Genomic DNA, 18,305 nt, shown 5'->3' with positions numbered 1-18,305 from the left:
TATTATTATTTATTTCGTATCAACCCTCCATCTGGTACATAGGCTGAGACCCTACCTGCCCGCGGACTGTCTCGCCAGAGTGGTGCATGCTCTGGTTATCTCCCGCTTGGACTACTGCAATGCGCTCTACGTGGGGCTACCTTTGAAGGTGACCCGGAAACTACAACTAATCCAGAATGCAGCAGCCAGACTGGTGACTGGGAACGGCTGCCGAGACCATATAACACCGGTCTTGAAAAACCTACATTGGCTCCCAGTACGTTTCCGAGCACAATTCAAAGTGTTGGTGCTGACCTTTAAAGCCCTAAACGGCTTCAGCCCAGTATACTTGAAGGAGCATCTCCACCCCCATCGTTCTGCCTGGACGCTGAGGTCCAGCGCCGAGGGCCTTCTGGCGGTTCCCTCCCTGCGAGAAGCAAAGCTACAGGGAACCAGGCAGAGGGCCTTTTCGGTAGTGGCGCCCGCCCTGTGGAACGCCCTCCCATCAGATGTCAAGGCGATAAACAACTACCTGACATTCAGGAGACATCTTAAGGCAGCCCTGTTCAGGGAAGTTTTAAACGTGTGATATTTTACTCTATTTTTGGTTTTTATGGAAGCCGCCCAGAGTGGCTGGGGAGGCCCAGCCAGATGGGCGGGGTATAAATAATAAATTATTATTATTATTATTATTATTACAAGGTTGGATGGTTTTAGACAAAAAGTGGATTAAACAAACAGGGATCACTAGTAGCTGCTTCCATGGTTGAGGGCAGCAATCCTTCTGCATACCACTTGCTGGAAACCATAGGAAGGGAGAGCACTCTTGTGTTCAGGTCCTGATTATGAGTTTCCCACAGGTATCTGCTTGGCCCCTGTGAGAACAGGAGGATGGACTACAGTAGAGAGCCAGTGTGGTGTAGCGGTTAAGAGCGGTGGACTCGTAGTCTGGGGAACCGGGTTCGCGTCTCCGCTCCTCCACATGCAGCTGCTGGGTGACCTTGGGCCAGTCACACTTCTTTGAAGTCCCTCAGCCTCACTCACCTCACAGAGTTTGTTGTGGGGGAGGAAGGGAAGGGAGAATGTTAGCCGCTTTGAGACTCCTGAAGGGGAGTGAAAGGCGGGATATCAAATCCAAACTCTTCTTCTTCTTCGATGGGCCGTTGGTCTTATCGAGCAGGCTCTTCTTGTGTTCTTAACATCTAGATGGTACCAGGTTGGGGAAGGCTGATCTGCAGATATGTTAAGTGGATAGTGTGTTGGACTAAGAACTTGGCAGACCTGTGTTCAAATTCCTACTCATCTCGCCTTTCTCCTGGGCATAGTCGGCCAATTGGTGCCAAAGAAGGATAGAACTTTTTTATGTATGCTACAACAGCAGCAAGAATACTCATTGCAAAGTATTGGAAGACACAAGATTTACCCACTCTGGAAGAATGGCAGATGAAGGTGATAGAGTACATGGAATTGGCAGAAATGACTGGCAGAATCCGAGACCAGGGAGAAGAGGCGGTGGATGAAGAATGGGAAAAAAATTAAAGACTACCTACAGAAATACTGTAAAATTAATGAATGTTAAAAGGATGTTGGATTGAAAATAAGTGGTGTTAGTTAAAAGATTAATAAGAATATGTAAATATGGATGACAATGGTGGAAAATATATTATTATAGGTTAAGATGTTGAGTAAGGATGAATGATAGAGGGTAAGGACTTGCTGAACTAAATATCTGAACTGGAATACAAAAAGGGAGGTGTGAGGAGGTCAAGAAACTAGTGAATGAGATATAAGATATGGAAACACTAATCTTTTTTGTTTTCTTTTTTGGTGTTTTTTGGTTCTTCTTTTTTCCTATTCTGTTAATTGTTTTTTATTGTGTACATCTATGTGTTTTGTTCTGTATTTTCTCATTTTTGTAGGTTTTTTTGTTTTTGTATTTTTTGTTTAAATTTCTGAAGCTTTTGATTGTTTAATAAAGATTATTATTAAAAAAAAAAACAAATTCCTACTCATCTCATGAAGCTGATTGTGTGAAGCCTTGGGCCCATTTTACGAACTTTGGAAGAGCTTTCTGGATCATCTAGTGACCAACATCTCACTGCATCCAACCAGATGCCTGTATAAAACCCAGGCACAAAGGCACTCCTAAACTCCCTTAAAGGATTGTTGTGAAGATAAAAGAGGAAGGGCATATACCACTTGGAGCTCCTTGAAGGAAACACCTTGCTTATTCGACATCTCGTTTTCTGTTTGGCTTTTAAGCCACGAATGTGGTTTGACTTAGAGACTGAAATATGTCAGTCAGGGGTGGCAGCCGAGTTTTATATAACTGTCTCAGACAAAATTATAGCATGCTATGTAAGGATGATAAACGAGTCCTTGCAAATTGGGAAAACTGCCCAGGTTGTGGTCAGAGGCAGTCGTAAAGGTGCTTTCAAAGGCAGGAAAAGTTATGACAGTCCCACGGCCTCGTAGGCCAATCTCCCCAATAAACCAGGATGCAGATATACGGAGCGCTATATTAGCAAAGAGGCTAAATAAATCCAGAGATATGTAGAACGAGACCAGAAGGCTTTATAAGGAACGGAAAACGACGATCAGCATGTCAGGAAAGCTACAGATTGTATCGAGATATGCCCAAAATGAGGTGGCGGGGTCCGTCCAATCTTCCTCTTTTTAGGTGCAGAGAAAGCCTTTGACAGAATCAGATTTTTTTTACCAAGAATATTTATTTGAAAAATGGGTTGATATGCTTGCTTTATTCCAACACTGTGTTCTGGCCTGGAGAAGACTATGAAATGATACAATGGCTAACTTCAGATATATGAAGATCTGTCACATGGATGGTGGAGCAAGACTGCTTTCAGCTGCTCCAGAGAGTAGAACTCAAATCGATGGATTCAAATGGCAAGGATGGGGATTCTGACTAAACGTTGGCAAGAACTTTCTGAGGGTTAGAGCTGTTCAGCTGTGAAGAGTGGAATCTCCTTCGTTGGAGGTTTTTAAACAGAGTTTGGGTGCTCACCTGTCAGGGATTCTTAGCTGAGAGACCCGCATTGCAGGGGTTTGAAACAGATGACTCTCAGCTCTACAATTCTGTGATTCTAGTGTACGCCACCAAGATTTAAAGAGGAACAAGGTGTGATGATTGCCCTTTATTGCCATTGTTGTCTGTATTCAGTACATAGTTACATTATATACTTTCTTTAATATAATGAGATCTGTAACCACATTTCACGGTAAGTTAGTACACCATTTGTTAGTTTGCTTCAAAAAATTGTGATGATGAAAATCTGCATTATATGCCTATAACCAGAAGCTGTCTCTGAGCTATATATATATATATTGTTGCTATTAAATTATGGTTGCTTCAAGACTGGATTATTTCAATGCGCTCTATGTGGGGCTTCCCTTGTGCTTGATATGGGCAGCTAGGGCAGAATGCTGTGGCATGATTGCTGACCGGAGCGAGGAACCTTGTCAGGATCTAAAACCTCTGCTCAGAGATCTGCACTGCTTGGTGTTTTGCAACCGGGGCAAGTTCAAGGTGTTACCATTAGTAGAATCATAGAATCATAGAGTTGGAAGAGACCACGAGGGCCATCGAGTCCAACCCCCTGCCAAGCAGGAAACACCACCAGAGCACTCCTGACATATGGTTGTCAAGCCTCTGCTTAAAGACCTCCAAAGTAGGAGACTCCACCACACTCCTTGGCAGCAAATTCCACTGTCAAACAGCTCTTGCTGTCAGGAAGTTCTTCCTCATGTTTAGGTGGAATCTTCTTTCTTGTAGTTTGGATCCATTGCTCCGTGTCCGCTTCTCTGGAGCAGCAGAAAACAACCTTTCTCCCTCCTCTATGTGACATCCTTTTATATATTTGAACATGGCTATCATATCACCCCTTAACCTCCTCTTCTCCAAGCTAAACATGCCCAGCTCCCTTAGCCGTTCCTCATAAGGCATCATTTCCAGGCCTTTGACCATTTTGGTTGCCCTCCTCTGGACACGTTCCAGTTTGTCAGTGTCCTTCTTGAATTGTGGTGCCCAGAACTGGACACAGTGCTCCAGGTGAGGTCTGACCTGGAGTACACAAAGCCCTTTACAACTTGCAAGATTGCCTTGCCCCATGGCATGCCTGTTATGTACTGAAGTTCTCACCCTGGGCCAGCAAGGGGATACTGTAGATAGTTTTCACTCAGGTCCACATATGCAAATAAGGAATTGAAAGTGACATTCAGTGATTGGATAGTTACAGAAAGTTGTTACAGTTGCGTTGTAGTGGAGCTCTATAGAAGCAGGCTGGCTGAACCCTTCAGTTCAGTTCTGTTCTGTGAATAAACAAGAGCTGTTTGAAGAATCAATGTGTTGCCTGATATGTTCACCCACAACTTAACAATGCCCACTTGACCACTTCAATCGGTGCAACTGGCGTTGGCATACCTATTTTTGCATCAGTAAGAATCCAGTCTTTTAGTGTGGTGGAGTCTACACTTTGGAACTCCCTGCCCATTGACCCTAGGCAGGCAACTTCACTGTACTCTTTTCGGTACCTGCAAAAAACGTTTTTGTTTAGGCAAGCACAAGCCTACTTAGATGTGTTGTTTTTAGCTCATTGCTAGTTTTTAATTTTTTGAATGTTTTTATTATAATTTTATTGCTTTATTCTTTCTGCAAACCACTTTGGGGTGTGTGTGTGTTGGGTTTTTTTTAAAGAATCAGGCAGGATATGAATATTGTGAAATAAATAAAATAAAAAGATGTCAACTGTCAGGTGTGGCGAAACTTTGACCCTCCAGGCGTCGCAGAACTACATCTCCCATCATCCCTTGCCATTGGCCGCGCTCGCAGGGGCTGATGGGTGTTGTAGTTGAGCAACAACCTGCGGCCAAACGTTTCCTCACACCTGTGACCTCCGAGCGCAGCTTACTCGGGAGTAAGCACGCACGGCACTCTTTGTGTTCGTGGGGAGTTACTTTGGAGTACTTATAAAAGAGGCCCAGGAGGACGACGAGGCCCAACGGGCGCCCTCAGAGGAAGAGGCGGGGAGGGAGGGGCCTTCGCCGGACAGCGCGGGAAAACCAAGCCGCCGACTCAAGATGCGGAGGGCGCATGCGCGAGGGAGCACTGCGACGGGGTGAGCGCCTCGCTACTCGAAGCCCGTCCAGAAGCAAGAGCGGGAGGAGGGCCGCTGAGGCCGAGCTACGACTGCGCCTGCGCAAGACGGGAGGGACACCAAGAGCGCCTTAGGCCTCGAGTCGCGCTGCCGTTGGGCTGCTTTGCCTCGCGCCGCCCCCACCCTTCCTTTCCCCTTTTCCCCATATAGACTTAAGAAAATGAAGACTCGAATACACAAGTCCTCGCGTTCTAGCTTCCGGGTTCGCTGTGGATTTTCTTCTCCTGGTTAAATTCTACTGCAGTCAGAAAAGCGGATTTATTTTTTGCATGGGGCAGAATTTCCAAACCACCCAATCTACACAAAATTGGACAGATACCGCTGTATATGTTTCATGCATAATAATGCCCTATTTTAAAATGCTGTCCAAGCTAGACTTTTAAACATCATCTCCCTTCAGAGGTGGTGGACCTTTTAAGCAGAGGTTAGATGGCCATCCGTCACGGATACTTTAGCTGAGATTCCCGCATTGCAGGGGGTTGGACTAGATGACCCCTGGGTCCCTTCCAGCTCTAAGATTCTATGATTCTATATAATGACAGTCCTGCAAGGTAGGCCTCATTGAACTCAATGGGGCTGAACTTTGGAGTAGGCATGGAAAGGATTGTGCTGCGGCTTTGGGGAATACACAGCAAAGTTGTTCTAAATCTCTCCCTCATATTGTATATGAATGAGGCAGCATGACTGGAGTACACGCCAGGGTTATTGTCTCAGCCTCACCTGTAACTGCAATATTAACCATGTGGGAACTACCCTGCCAGGCTGTCGACTCTCTATCTCTCTTTGGTGCCTTCCACTTTGAACCTATTAAAGGTAAAGGGACCCCTGACCATTAGGTCCAGTCGCGGCCGACTCTGGGGTTGCAGCACTCATCTCGCTTTACTGGCCGAGGGAGCTGACGTACAGCTTCCGGGTCATGTGGTCAGCATGACTAAGCCACTTCTGGCGAACCAAATAAGCGCATGGAAACCCCATTTACCTTCCCACCAGAGCGGTACCTATTTATCTACTTGCACTGGTGTGCTTTCGAACTGCTAGGTTGGCAGGAGCAGGGACCGAGCAACGGGAGCTCACCCCGTCGTGGGGATTCGAACCACCGACCTTCTGATCGGCAAGTCCTAGGCTCTGTGGTTTAACCCACAGCGCCACCCGCGTCCCTTTGAACCTATTACGTGGGCATAATTATAAGTATTGGCCTTGGCAGTCTTCAGGGCAATTATTCTAAAGTTTCAAAGCGAAAACCAGCTCAAATTACGACTGAGTAGCACATAAATAAATCCCCACTTATTTATTTATTTAAATACGCGTACCTGCCGTATCTTTCTTTGCCATGTGAATGGTCATTGCTGTCTTGTAGCATGAGAACAGAATAAGGCGATAGCTAACATCAGCTATCAGACCTCAAGAGCTGAAGTCAATGGGCATGGTAACTTTGGTCTGTTGGTTTCCATGGGTTTGCTCCGCTATGTACATTTAAAGCGCAGCTTCCCCAAGAGTCCAGGGAACTGTAGTTTGCCCACAACAATGCTACAATTCCCAGCACCCTCAACGAAACCATGGTGCCTGGGACTCTTTCAGAGGAAACCATGCTTGTTTAAAGCATCATCGTGGTGCTTTAATGGTACGCACACACCATCCTTTTAAAACGGCATTATTTCCTCCAAGTAATCCTGGGAACTATAGTTTTTCAAGGGTGCTGGGAATTGTAGCTCTGTAGGTAGTAAACTACAGTTCTTTTTTGGAGGCGGTGTTTTAAAGCGAAAGGTGTGGGCCTGCATAAATCCATTATCTTCAGTGGGCTTACTCCGAGTAAGAGGCAGGACATCCTAAAAAAGAAAAACCAATTCCTTGTCTTGTGGAAAGGCGGGGGCCAGAAGTACACCCGGTTGCTGCTGCCCAATAGCAGCCAGGCTACCATTGCCCGGCCGTTCTCCCGCCCAATGAACAGAGCGCTTACTTCTGCTCTTCCCCACCCCCGAACAAGAGCCTTTGAACCAGGAGGCCTCGCAAGAAGCCATCCCGGAAGCGACAAACAGCCGTGTCACTCTGTACTTTTTTACTAAGTCTTTCCTCTGCTTAGAGGTTGGGGCCGGACTCCAAGCCTCCCCTCCTCCTCCTCCTCCCCGCTCGAACTCCCAATCATTGGCCCGCTGGGACGGCTCCTGCCACTCACCGGCCTCCCTGGCCCCTGATAGGCCGAGGGCGAAGACGAGGCAGGAGGAGAGGCGGGCCCTTCCGGTTGTGCTGGAGGGCTGCGCTTCTTCCTCCGCCCGTTCCCTTCACACACTCGCTCATCCCAAAGCACCGACTTCCGGTCTTGTGCGGCTGGGTGGTGGGGGGCGAGGAGGCGCGCACGCTCCCCCCTCCCAACCCCCCACCGGAGCAGAGACTCCCCCCACCCCTATCTCTATATATATCCCCCCCTCACCTTTTTATTTTTTAAAATTTGTCCCTGAAAGAGAGACACGCCTATAAAAAGAGTGTCACCCCTCGCCTCCACCCTTAGCTGCCCCAAGCCCCGCCCCCTGGGACTCAAGCCCCGCCCCCAGAAGACCCCCTCCCACTCCTTATGCCCCGCCCCTCAGAGCTAGGAGAGGGCCCCCCCCAACTCACCTCCCCACTTAACCCCCACTCAAGTCTGACCACTTTTTTCCCCTTTAGAGTTTCATTGGTCAAGCAAAAGTATCCCCTCCAAATTCGGAGCTGCAGGGATCCCCCACTCCCCACAATAGGTTTTTTTTTGGGGGGGAGAGACTTAAAAGTCCCCCCCCGCTCCTCACCCCCCCACAAAGTGCTCCCCTTAAATAGTGGGGCACCTATCACAGGTTGTGTGTTGTGGTGGTGACTTTAAATAGAGAGTCGGTTCCACCTGCCCCATAGCTAATCCCCCTGCCCCTTAGCCCCCCTCCCCACATCTGTTTCTCTCCCCCTGCCTCCAAATAGGGCGCTGAGGAAAGTCCAGGGGGGGTGAGTGTGGGGCTTCCCCATTGATCTCACCCCCCGCCCCACTTTGGTAAGGGAGAGAGAGAGAGAGGGAGCAAGGGGGTGTCTTCCCCACCCCACCCCCACCTGCTATGGAGAAGGGGAAAGGGGGTGCAGCAACCACAGGAGGAGGAGGAGGTGGAGGGAAATTGCTGATCTACACCAGCTTGGATGCCAAGGATGAGTTAGAGGAGGTAGGTGCCCGGGGGGGGGGGTGAAGGTGAAGGGAGGGTGTGGGTGACTGTGTGGGACAGTGCTTCTCCTTAGAAGGCGTACAAATAATATTTTTTAAAATAAAAATTGGGCCTGCTTTGCCTCTAGAGTAACAAGAAGCGTTTGTCTTCCTAGGCCCAACACCAGTCAAGTGACATGGAAAGTCTTCCTAATTGTGCTTTTTTAAAGCCTCGACCAGATCATGGCTACTAGCCACAATGGCTATGCAACAGTCTCCATAGTCAGAGGCAGTTATGTTTCCGAATATCCCATGCTGGACATCATGGCAGGTGTGAGCGCTCTTGGGTTTGCGTCCCTATCGTGGGTTTCCCAGCAGCGTCTGGGTGGCCGCTCTGATAACAGGATGCTGTATCTATAAGAATAGCCTCCTTGATCAGGCCAGTGACCCACCTAGTCCAGTATGGGCCATTGGCCTGACCCAGCAAGCTCTTCTCATGTGGCCTGACGGCATCTGGCTGGGGGAATGCAGAACGTGCTCTTCGGTAACCATAAGTTATGGAGCTCTTTTGCGTTATTTCCTGGGTTTGGGGACTGGCTATAATTAACATTGACAAAGTGCTGAGAGGTCTGCAGGCTGCTTTCTGCGCCTGCCTGTTCCTCAGTGCAATAGGAGGAATATGGTTCCCATTTCAGAGTTGGGAAGAGTGAGGCTGCAGTAGCTTCTCTGAGGGCTGCCTAGCAGCGGTGGCAGATTTCCAATGGGACTGGTGGGGCAGAAGTGAGAGAAACTAGGAGTTGGAGACGATGACGGCCAGAGCTGCCCCCTTACTGGTTATATACGTAAGACCACAGGCAGGTGGGGAAGGACTGCGGTCAGTGCCCCATTTGCCCTGATAGGCCAGCTTCCACTCTTAGCAGGTGAGCTGAGGTTGCTGTGCCCAGAGCGGCTTACAAAAATGGCCTGGTGGTTTTTTTTTCTGGCTTGGTAACTTGCAGGGACTTGTTTGGAAAGTTGATGTGGCCCACGCCTTTGTGTGGCTGCAATACTTTTTCCATGTGGACTTCGTAGCCTCTGCACTGCCTGAGGTTTGCTCCTGTTGCCAGGAACGGGTCATAGAATTGAAGAATTGCAGAGCTGGGTTCTTGACGGTAGCTCGGTGGAGATGTCGACCCGGTGTGCGTCAGCTGTGGGAAAGGCAAATTCCATGTTAGGGATTGTTAGGAAAGAGGTTGAGAAGAAGGTTGCCGCTACACAGATTCCGTCGTTCCAAGTCTATGGTGTGACTGCTCTTGGAATATTGTGTGCAGTTTGGGACAAGTCAGAAAGGATATTACGGAGTTGCAAAGGGTTCAGAGAAGGGCGGCTAAAATGATCAATGTTGCGGTGTTTGGGGCTTTTTTTAGGTTAGACAAACGGTGAGTAATAGGTGCTAGAAGTTTATAACAGTTTGCATGGTTTGGAGAAAATGCATAGAGAAAAAGTTCTGGCCTTCTCCCATAACAACTCTAGAACTCTAGAACTTGTGAACACTCAGTGGAGCTGAACGTGGGAAGATTGGGGACAGATGAAAGGAAGGACATCTTCACAAAGTGCCATAGTTCAGTGATGGCCACCAGCTTGGATGGTTTTAAGACAGGATTGGACAAATTCATGGAGGCTAAGGATGCCTGTATGGGATGCAGGTGGCGCTGTGGGTTAAACCACTGAGCCTCTTGGGCTTGCTGGTCAGAAGGCCGGTGGTTCGAATCCCCACGACTGGGTGAGCTCCTGTTGCTCGGTCCCTGCTCCTGCCAACCTAGCAGTTCCAAAGCACGTCAAAGTGCAAGTAGATAAATAGGTACCGCTCCGGCGGGAAGGTAAACGGCGTTTCCGTGTGCTGCTCTGGTTCTCCAGAAGCGGCTTAGTCATGCTGGCCACATGACCCGGAAGCTGTACGCCGGCTCCCTCGTCCAATAAAGCGAGATGAGCGCCGCAACCCCAGAGTCGTCCGCGACTGGACCTAATGGTCAGGGGTCCATTTACCTTTAAGGCTGCCTGTGGTTACTAGCCACGATGGCTATGTTCTGTGTTCAGAACGATCAAGTGGTTGCAGGAACTACAAAAGATTAAATCTTGTTTTTTATGTTGGGGGGGGGGGAGGCAAGTAGCAGAGGCCTTGATAGAGGTGTATAAGATTCTTCCTCATGTGGTGGGAGATTCACCCTCATAACAGTAGCTCCCAGGGTCATCCGATGAAACTGAGTGCTAGGAGATTCAGGACCGACAGAATAAATTACAACTATACACAATGCATGTTTAGACTGTGGAATTTCCTCCCAAAAGATGTAGCGATGGCCATCAATTTGGATGGCTTTAAAAGGGGGTTAAGCAAATGCATTGAGGATAAGGCTTTCTGTGGCTTCTGGCCACGATGACTCTGTTCTCCCTCCACTATCAGAGACCATGTGCCTCTGTTGCTTGCAGGTCCTGTTTTCGAGTCCTGTTTTCAGGCTTCCCACAGACATTTGGTTGGCCACTGTAAGAACAGGATGCCGACCTCACTGGGCCTTTGGTCTGATCCAGCTGGGTTCTTCTCCTGTTCATCCCTGCCCTCACCAATGTCAGGGAATTATATAGTGGCCTGGTTTGCTCATAACATTTAACCATGGTTTAAATAAACCTTAGTTAGTGAATCTTGGTTTTGCGTAATTTGCTAGCCCAGCACTTTAGCCATGGTTTGTTTATAGGCATAGAATTGTAGAGTTGGGACCCCTAGGTTCATCTAGTCCAACCCCCTGTAATGCAGCTAAAGCATCCACGACACATGGCCACCCAACCTCTGCTTAAAAACCTCCAAGGAAGGAGAGTCCCTCACCTTCTAATGTGTCCGTTCCACTTTCGAACAGCTCTTACCATCAGAAAGTGCTCCCTGATGTACAGCTGGAATCTCCTTTCTTGTAACTTAAATCCATTGGTTCCGGTCCTACCCTCTGGAGCGGGAGAAAACATGTTTGCCCCATCTCCCATGTGGCAGCCCTTTAGAGATCTGAAGATGGCTATCAAAGCTCCTCTCAGTCTCTCCCAGGCTAAGCATACCCAACTCCCTGTTTCTAATAAGGCTTAATTTCCACACCCTTGACCATCTTAGTTGCCCTCCTTGGGCCACACACATTCCAGCTTGTCAATATCCTTCTTCAATTGTGGTGCTCAGAAATGGGTGCAGGACTTCAGGTGTGGCCCGACCAAGGCAGAACAGAGCAGTTGTATGACTACCTTTGATTGGGATGCTATACTTCTGTTGATGTAGCATAGAATAGCATTAGCCTTTTTTTGCTGCTGCATCACACTGTTGACTCATGTCCAGCTTGCGGTCTACTAAAACCCCTAGATCCTTTTCACGTGTACTACTGGCAAGCCAGGCAAGGGGTAGCTTTACCTTTACCCTACTGGCAAGCCAGGTGTCCGCCATCTTAGATTTGTGCAGCTGGTTCTTCCTGCCTAAGTTCAGAACCTGACATTTGTCGCTCTTGAAATTCATTGTGTTAGTTTTGACCCAGTTCTGCAAGGTCTTATTGAATCCTAAAGGTATATGTGGGGGTGTACGTACGTGTGTGGGTGTGGGTGTACAGTGGTACCTCGGGTTAAGTACTTAATTCGTTCTGGAGGCCTGTTCTTAACCTGACACTGTTCTTAACCTGAAGCACTACTTTAGCTAATGGGGCCTCCGGCGGCCGCCGTGCCGCCGTAGCACGATTTCTGTTCTCATCCTGCAGCAAAGTTCTTAACCCGAGGTACTATTTTGGGTTAGCAGAGTCTGTAACCTGAAGCGTATGTAACCTGAAGCATCTGTAACCCGAGGTACCACTGTATGTGTGTAAACACACACACACACACACACACACACACACACACTTCATCCAAGTCATTTATAAAAACGTCAAACCACAACGAGCCCAGAACAGAACCGTGTGGCACCCCCTGTTTGGGTTCCGTCAGTCAACCAGCTACAAATCCATCTTGCCCAGTCCACATTTTACCAGCTTTTCCACAAGAATATCATAGGGAGTTTACTGCCTTTAACTATGGTTTAGCTCCGTGTGTGATCATAGGCAGTGCATGAGTTCTGTGCAACTTGTCTGTGCATCTGTCAAGTGCACAGAATTAGTGCCCCTGAGACCAATTCAGCCACCTGCACATGCTCAGAATCCTTTCCGCGTTGCCATGTTTCCTGGGCCCAGATCCAGCGTTGGGCCACCTTACCCCCCTCCCTCAGGTGCAGTGTCCGTAAGGGGTGCAGCATGTGTCTCGGTTAACAATTTACCTCCTTGGGAACATTTCCTGGTAAAGCATTTCTCAGACTTCCTCCCCAGTAAAGGCATCTCTGCTAGGAAATGCAATCAGAGGTGTCTTGGCCGCTGCTGGACACCCTCAGCACCTCTTATGCACGAATCAATTATCACCTGAAAGTTCAGCGGTGAGGAAAAGCATGCAGAAAGTCACAGGGCGGCAGAGTCTTGGATTTGTGCTGTCTTTGGTAGCGGTACTTGTGTGGCCAGTTTTATTCTTCCTGACAACGCCGTCACGAGCCAGATCTGTTGTGCTTCTCTAGTGTACCGATGCAGCGGCCTTCCTCTCAATGTGCCATTGAATATTCCTCGCTGAGCCAGGCAGCAGGAGTGCAGAGAGGGAGAGACAGGGCCAGAGACCCCCGTGCTAGGCCAGCAGTGATGTGTGTGACCTGCCAAGCCAAATGCAGAACAGCAGCCATTGGCTGCGTTCCGTTTTGCCGAGTGATGGACAGCCCCCCTTTTGCACCGACAGGCGGGAAAACCAGGAGGTGCCTTGAGCCCCCGGTAGACTGCAGTTGATCTTGGCGGTGTCGCAAGAAATTTTAGAAATCGGGCAGGTGCGATTTGCGACAGGCGCAGGTCCAATTGCAACCACATGGAGATCTTTGGGTGACTGACATCTCCATCTGGCTGGCCCCTCCAGCTTTCTTAAGCTGGTGAGGAGAAGAGCTTGTCTGTTGCATTGATCTCCCACCCATGGTTCACCTCCCGCCTCAGTTAATCCCTACAACAACCCTGAGAGGTAGGAAAAAAGGAGGCTGGGACTGACTTCAAGGTCACCCAGTGAGCTTCATGGCTGAGCGGGGATTTGAACCCTGGCCTCCCAGGTCCTAGTCCGGCACTCTAACCATTACACCACACACCTAGAGTCCTTATGCTATGGGGCAGCTGTATAAATGAAGTACCGTATTTTTCCGTGTATAAGACGCCCCCCATGTATATGGCGTCCCCTATTTGGGGGGACACCAAATTAAGAAAACACCTCTCAGCACTACCCAAGTATAAGACCAATTTTATACCTATTTTTTTTTTTGGAGGAAATCTAGTCTTATACACAGAAAAATACGGTAGGTAAATAAATATGGGGAAAGCAATATGCCACATAGGGAAGGATCTGAAATACTTTCCTTGAAGCTTGAATTTGTTTTATGAATTTGTTTGAATTTGTTTTATTTGGTGTTTCAATGTGTTGTGAAACCGCTATGAGATTCCCCCCCCCTTTAAAATAGAAAGCGCTACAGTGGTACCCAGCGGCGTAGCGTGGGTTGTCAGCACCCGGGGCAAGGCAAGTAATTTGCGCCCCCTAACCCGGGGCAAGGCAAGTAATTTGCGCCCCCTAACCCGGGGCAAGGCAAGTAATTTGCGCCCCCTAACCCGGGGCAAGGCAATTAATTTGCGCCCCCTAACCCCTAACCTGCCGCCACTGCCAGCTTCTTCTTGCTGCTGCCTGGTCTGGTCTGGTGTGGTTCTCTCCCGCGCTCAGCGCTGCGCTGGGTGGCCACTGCACTGTCCCTCCCCCAGATAGTCCCTCGCTCTTTCTCCGCACCGCACGCCTGGCACCCACCTCCTCCACTGTGGGCGGCGACCCGGCGGCTCGGATTGGATTCGCACAGCCAGCACTGCAGGGAGAGAGAGTGAGTGAGCCAGGTAGGGGCAGAGAGCTGCGAGTGTGAGCGCCCCCCCAGATGTTGCGCCCGGTGCGGCCAGCCCCCCCTGCACCCCCCACGCTACGCCACTGGTGGTACCTCGGGCTAAGTACTTAATTCGTTCTGGAGGTCCGTTCTTAACCTGAAGCACCACTTTAGCTAACGGGGCCTCCAGTTGCCACCGCGCCGCCGGAACACAACTTCTGTTCTCATCCTGAAGCAAAGTTCTTAACCTGAGGTAATATTTCTGGGTTAGCGGAGTCTGTAACCTGAAGTGTATGCAACCTGAAGCGTATGTAACCCAAGGTACCACTGTATATAAATGAAGTTAATAATAAGAATTAGAATAAACTCCTCTGGAACAAAAATGGTGCCCAGGCATTCCTCGGTTGAAGGTGCCATTCGGTACATAGCTGATATATCTGAGTTTCTAACACTGGGCACAAGTTATTGGAGGAGGAACGTGGGAAGCTGTCTTATTACAGAGTCAGACCACCGGTCCATTTAGCTCAGAACGGCCTATGCAGACTGGCAGCTGCTCTCCAGGGGTTTTATAACAGGGTCTGTCTGTCGGCCCTCCGAGAAGATGCTGGGGATTGAAGCTGGAACCTTCTGCATTCAAAGCAGATGTTCTGATGCTGAGCTGCAGCCCTCCCCTACAATATTTCATAACAGTGGTGCCCCGCAAGACGAATGCCTCACAAGACGGAAAACTCGCTAGACGAAAGAGTTTTCCGTTTTGGAGGTGCTTCGCAAAACGAATTTCCTATGGGCTTGCTTCACAAGACGACAATGTCTTGTGAGTTCCTGCTGGTTTTTTTTCCTTCCCCCCTTTTTTCTAAGCCGCTAAGCCGCTTATCAGCTGATCTGATCAGCAGATAAGCCGCTAATAGCGCTAATCCGCTAATCCGTCAATGGGCTTGCTTCGCAAGAAGAAAAAACCGCTAGACGAAGAGAATCACAGAACAGATTCTTTTCGTCTTGCGAGGCACCACTGTATTTAGGGAAATAGGAAACTAATAATAATAATAATAATAATAATAATAATAATAATAATAATAATAATAATAATTTATTATTTATACCCTGCCCATCTGGCTGGGTTTCCCCAGCCACTTTAAAAGAGGATTAGATAAATTCATGGGGGATAAGACTGTCCGTGGCTACTAGCCAGGATTGCTATGCTTTGCCTCCACAGCTGGAGGCTTGTGCTTAGGTCTCTCTGCTTAGCCACTGTCAGAAACGGATGCTGGACTAGATAGGCCTTTGGCCTGATCCTGCAGGCCTCTCACTGCAGTATTGCTGTATAAAAAAGGGTTTTTTTTTAAAAAAAGCATTGTACAACCTTTTGGAGAGGGAGGATTGTTTGTCTCATGGTCCTGAATTATTTTTTGTTACTTTTAAAAACAAAACAAAAACAAACCCAGGGTACAGTACAACACATTTGGTTCCTAAAATAGTAACAAGATTGACAAACATGGAAAATGATGCAATTCAAGCCACTTAATTTGCCAGAACCTCTGCTGTTGCTTTTCCGCGAGGGCTAGGGGTCCGTTTGCTCATAAATGTCCCGGACTTAACTGCAAGGCTGACTTCTGTGTACAGCGACCTTGCGAAGTTGGTTAGGACTTTCTTCCATGTAGAATACCAGGCCTCAGGAATGATTGGTTGTACCTGTGATATCTTGGTTTGGGGGGGTGGGAATATGGTTTAGGGTGGGTGGGCTCAGGCTGGTGGTGTCGCCAAGTAAGGGGCGTGTGTGTTACTAACCGCTGTGCCAACTGAATGTCACAAGCGGTGACGTGAAGTGGAGGCCAGCTTGCCAGAACAAATGTTTTGAGTCTGGGACTCGGAGATTAGCTCAGGGGAGGCCTGAGTGTAGCGGTTCTGTATTCCCACCCACTTCTGTGTCTGACTTCAGTGTGCTGAATCGAACGGCCTTGGACATCTGCCCTGTCCAGCCCACAGCATATTGGGGCACTGTTATACGGTGGTTCGGCTCCTTCCTCCTGGGCTGTGTCCAAAAAGTGGTGTCAGGGGATGAGTATTCAGACCCCCTGTGGCTTTGCCTCAGGGCTCCGTCCTCTCCCCCATGCATTTAAACATCTATACCGGGTTTCTTCAACCTCGGCCCTCCAGATGTTTTTGGCCTACAACTCCCATGATCCCTAGCTAGCAGGACCAGTGGTCAGGGATGATGGGGATTGTAGTCTCAAAACATCTGGAGGGCTGAGGTTGAGGAAGCCTGATCTATATGAAACCACTGGGAGCAATCACCAGGGGGTTTGGACTGGGTATCCATCAAGATTTGGATGGTACCCAGCTTTGTTTCTCATATAAATCAGAACCAGTGAAAGCAGTGAAGGTCCTGTGTGGGTGCCTGGAGGTGGTTGGAGGATGGATAGCAGCTAACAGATTGAGATTGAATCCTGACAAGACAGAAGTACTTTTTGGGGGGAACAGGGGGCGGGGCGGGTGGAGGGGACTCCCTGGTCCTGAATGGGGTGACAGTCAATTCTGTGTCCAGGCCACCTGTCTACCTGCTCCATCTGGTACGCAGGTTGAGACCCTACCTGCCCGCGGACTGGCTTGCCAGAGTGGTGCATGCTCTCGTTATCTCCCGCTTGGACTACTGCAATGCGCTCTACGTGGGGCTACCTTTGAAGGTGACTGGGAAACTACAACTAATCCAGGATGCAAAATTCAAAGTGTTGGTGCTCCCCTTTAAAACCCCAAGAGGCCCTGTATACCTGAAGGAGCGTCTCCACCCCCATTGTTCAGCCCGGACACTGAGGTCCAGCTCCGAGGGCCTTCTGGCGGTTCCCTCACTGCGAGAAGCAAAGCTACAGGGAACGAGGCAGAGGGCCTTCTCGGTAGTCACACCCGCCCTGTGGAATGTCCTCCCAGCAGATGTCAAAGAGTTATATAATTTTTTCTACATAATCTGAAGGCAGCCCTGTTTTGGGAAGCTTTCAATGTTTGATGTTGTTGTTGATACTTTCCCCTTTTTCCCCGCACGTGGCTGGGGCAACCCAGTCAGATGTGAGAAGAAATTTGATGATGATTATGATGTCCTTCTGGTGGGCTTCCCAGAGACGTATGGTTGGTGGAAACTGAATGCTGGACTAGATGGGCGTCTGGTCAGATTTAGGAAGGTGGTTCTTGTTTGCAGAATCCAGCTGTCCTGGCTGCCACCCCAGGCTAGAGACCTGTGATAATGGAATGGGTTGGAGGAGGAGGCCCAGAGGCTTATCTTTCCACATCAGTTCACCTTCTCTCACCCTCAAACTATGGCCAGGTCTAGCACATGGAAAGCTGCCTTATGTTGAATCAGACTGTTGGTCCATCTAGCTCAGTACTTCCTGCACTGGCTGGCAGTGGCTCTCCAGTTTTTCTCCCAGCTGGGTTTGGAACTGCTGCCGGCTGGTCCTGGGAGGCTCTGCGTGCAAACCATTTGCTCTACCCGCCCAGATGCAGCTTTCCCCCAGTTATCCACTCCTGCCTATCGCTTCCTTTGGGTGACAAGACTCAAGGAAGCTCTGGTCTCTTCTTGACCTTCCTGGACCCGGTGCGTTAATAACTTGGCGCGAATGAAAAACAGATGCCTCTGAAACAGCCGTGGCCCAAAGGCTCCTTGAAAATCTGCCGTGTGGTGTGGAGTGATCAAAACGTGGTCTTCAAAGGGAGGTGGGGTATTTTATCTCTCTCGCTCTCTTTCTCTCCCCCTGGAATTCTCCTGGCCCTGACTCAAGGGGCATAAATGCCACCTCCAGAATCTCAGCGCAGCTTTCCAAAGCAGATGTCAGCTTGGCCTTGGGCTGGCTTGTGGAGATAGACGGAAACGTCAAGGCTCTTGGAACTTCAGAGGGATGGAACCTTGAAACGTCACCAAGGAAGCATTCCCCTTTGCACAGCTGGGGGGTGGAGGCATGGAGACCACCAAAGGCTTGCCATGAGTGTGTGCTGTCTGGAGAAAGCATAAGGATCAGGGAAGCTCCAGCCCTCCAGGAGCTGCGGGGCT

The 18,305-nt window shown here is 49.1% G+C and overlaps 1 protein-coding gene across 2 annotated transcripts in view; it reads left to right on the top strand.

Annotated features, from left to right (window-relative positions):
• Positions 1 to 7,548: 7,548 nt before the first annotated feature.
• The window catches only part of INTS3 (integrator complex subunit 3), a 91,020-nt gene continuing 80,263 nt past the window's right edge, over positions 7,549 to 18,305 (top strand). The window contains exon 1 of one of the 2 annotated variants that reach the window (XM_082202095.1): positions 7,549 to 8,329. In XM_082202095.1, the coding sequence (XP_082058221.1) occupies positions 8,228 to 8,329 (102 nt within the window). In that variant the 5' untranslated portion in view covers positions 7,549 to 8,227. The remainder of the gene's footprint in view (positions 8,330 to 18,305) is intronic. The other variant, XM_082202094.1, reaches the window with a different exon arrangement.

Source organism: Podarcis vaucheri (genome assembly GCF_965113315.1).
Source record: "Podarcis vaucheri genome assembly, chromosome: 16".
Lineage (NCBI taxonomy): Eukaryota > Metazoa > Chordata > Lepidosauria > Squamata > Lacertidae > Podarcis > Podarcis vaucheri.
Note: the sequence above shows the minus strand (reverse complement) of the source record. Positions and strands in the feature narration are given on the sequence as shown.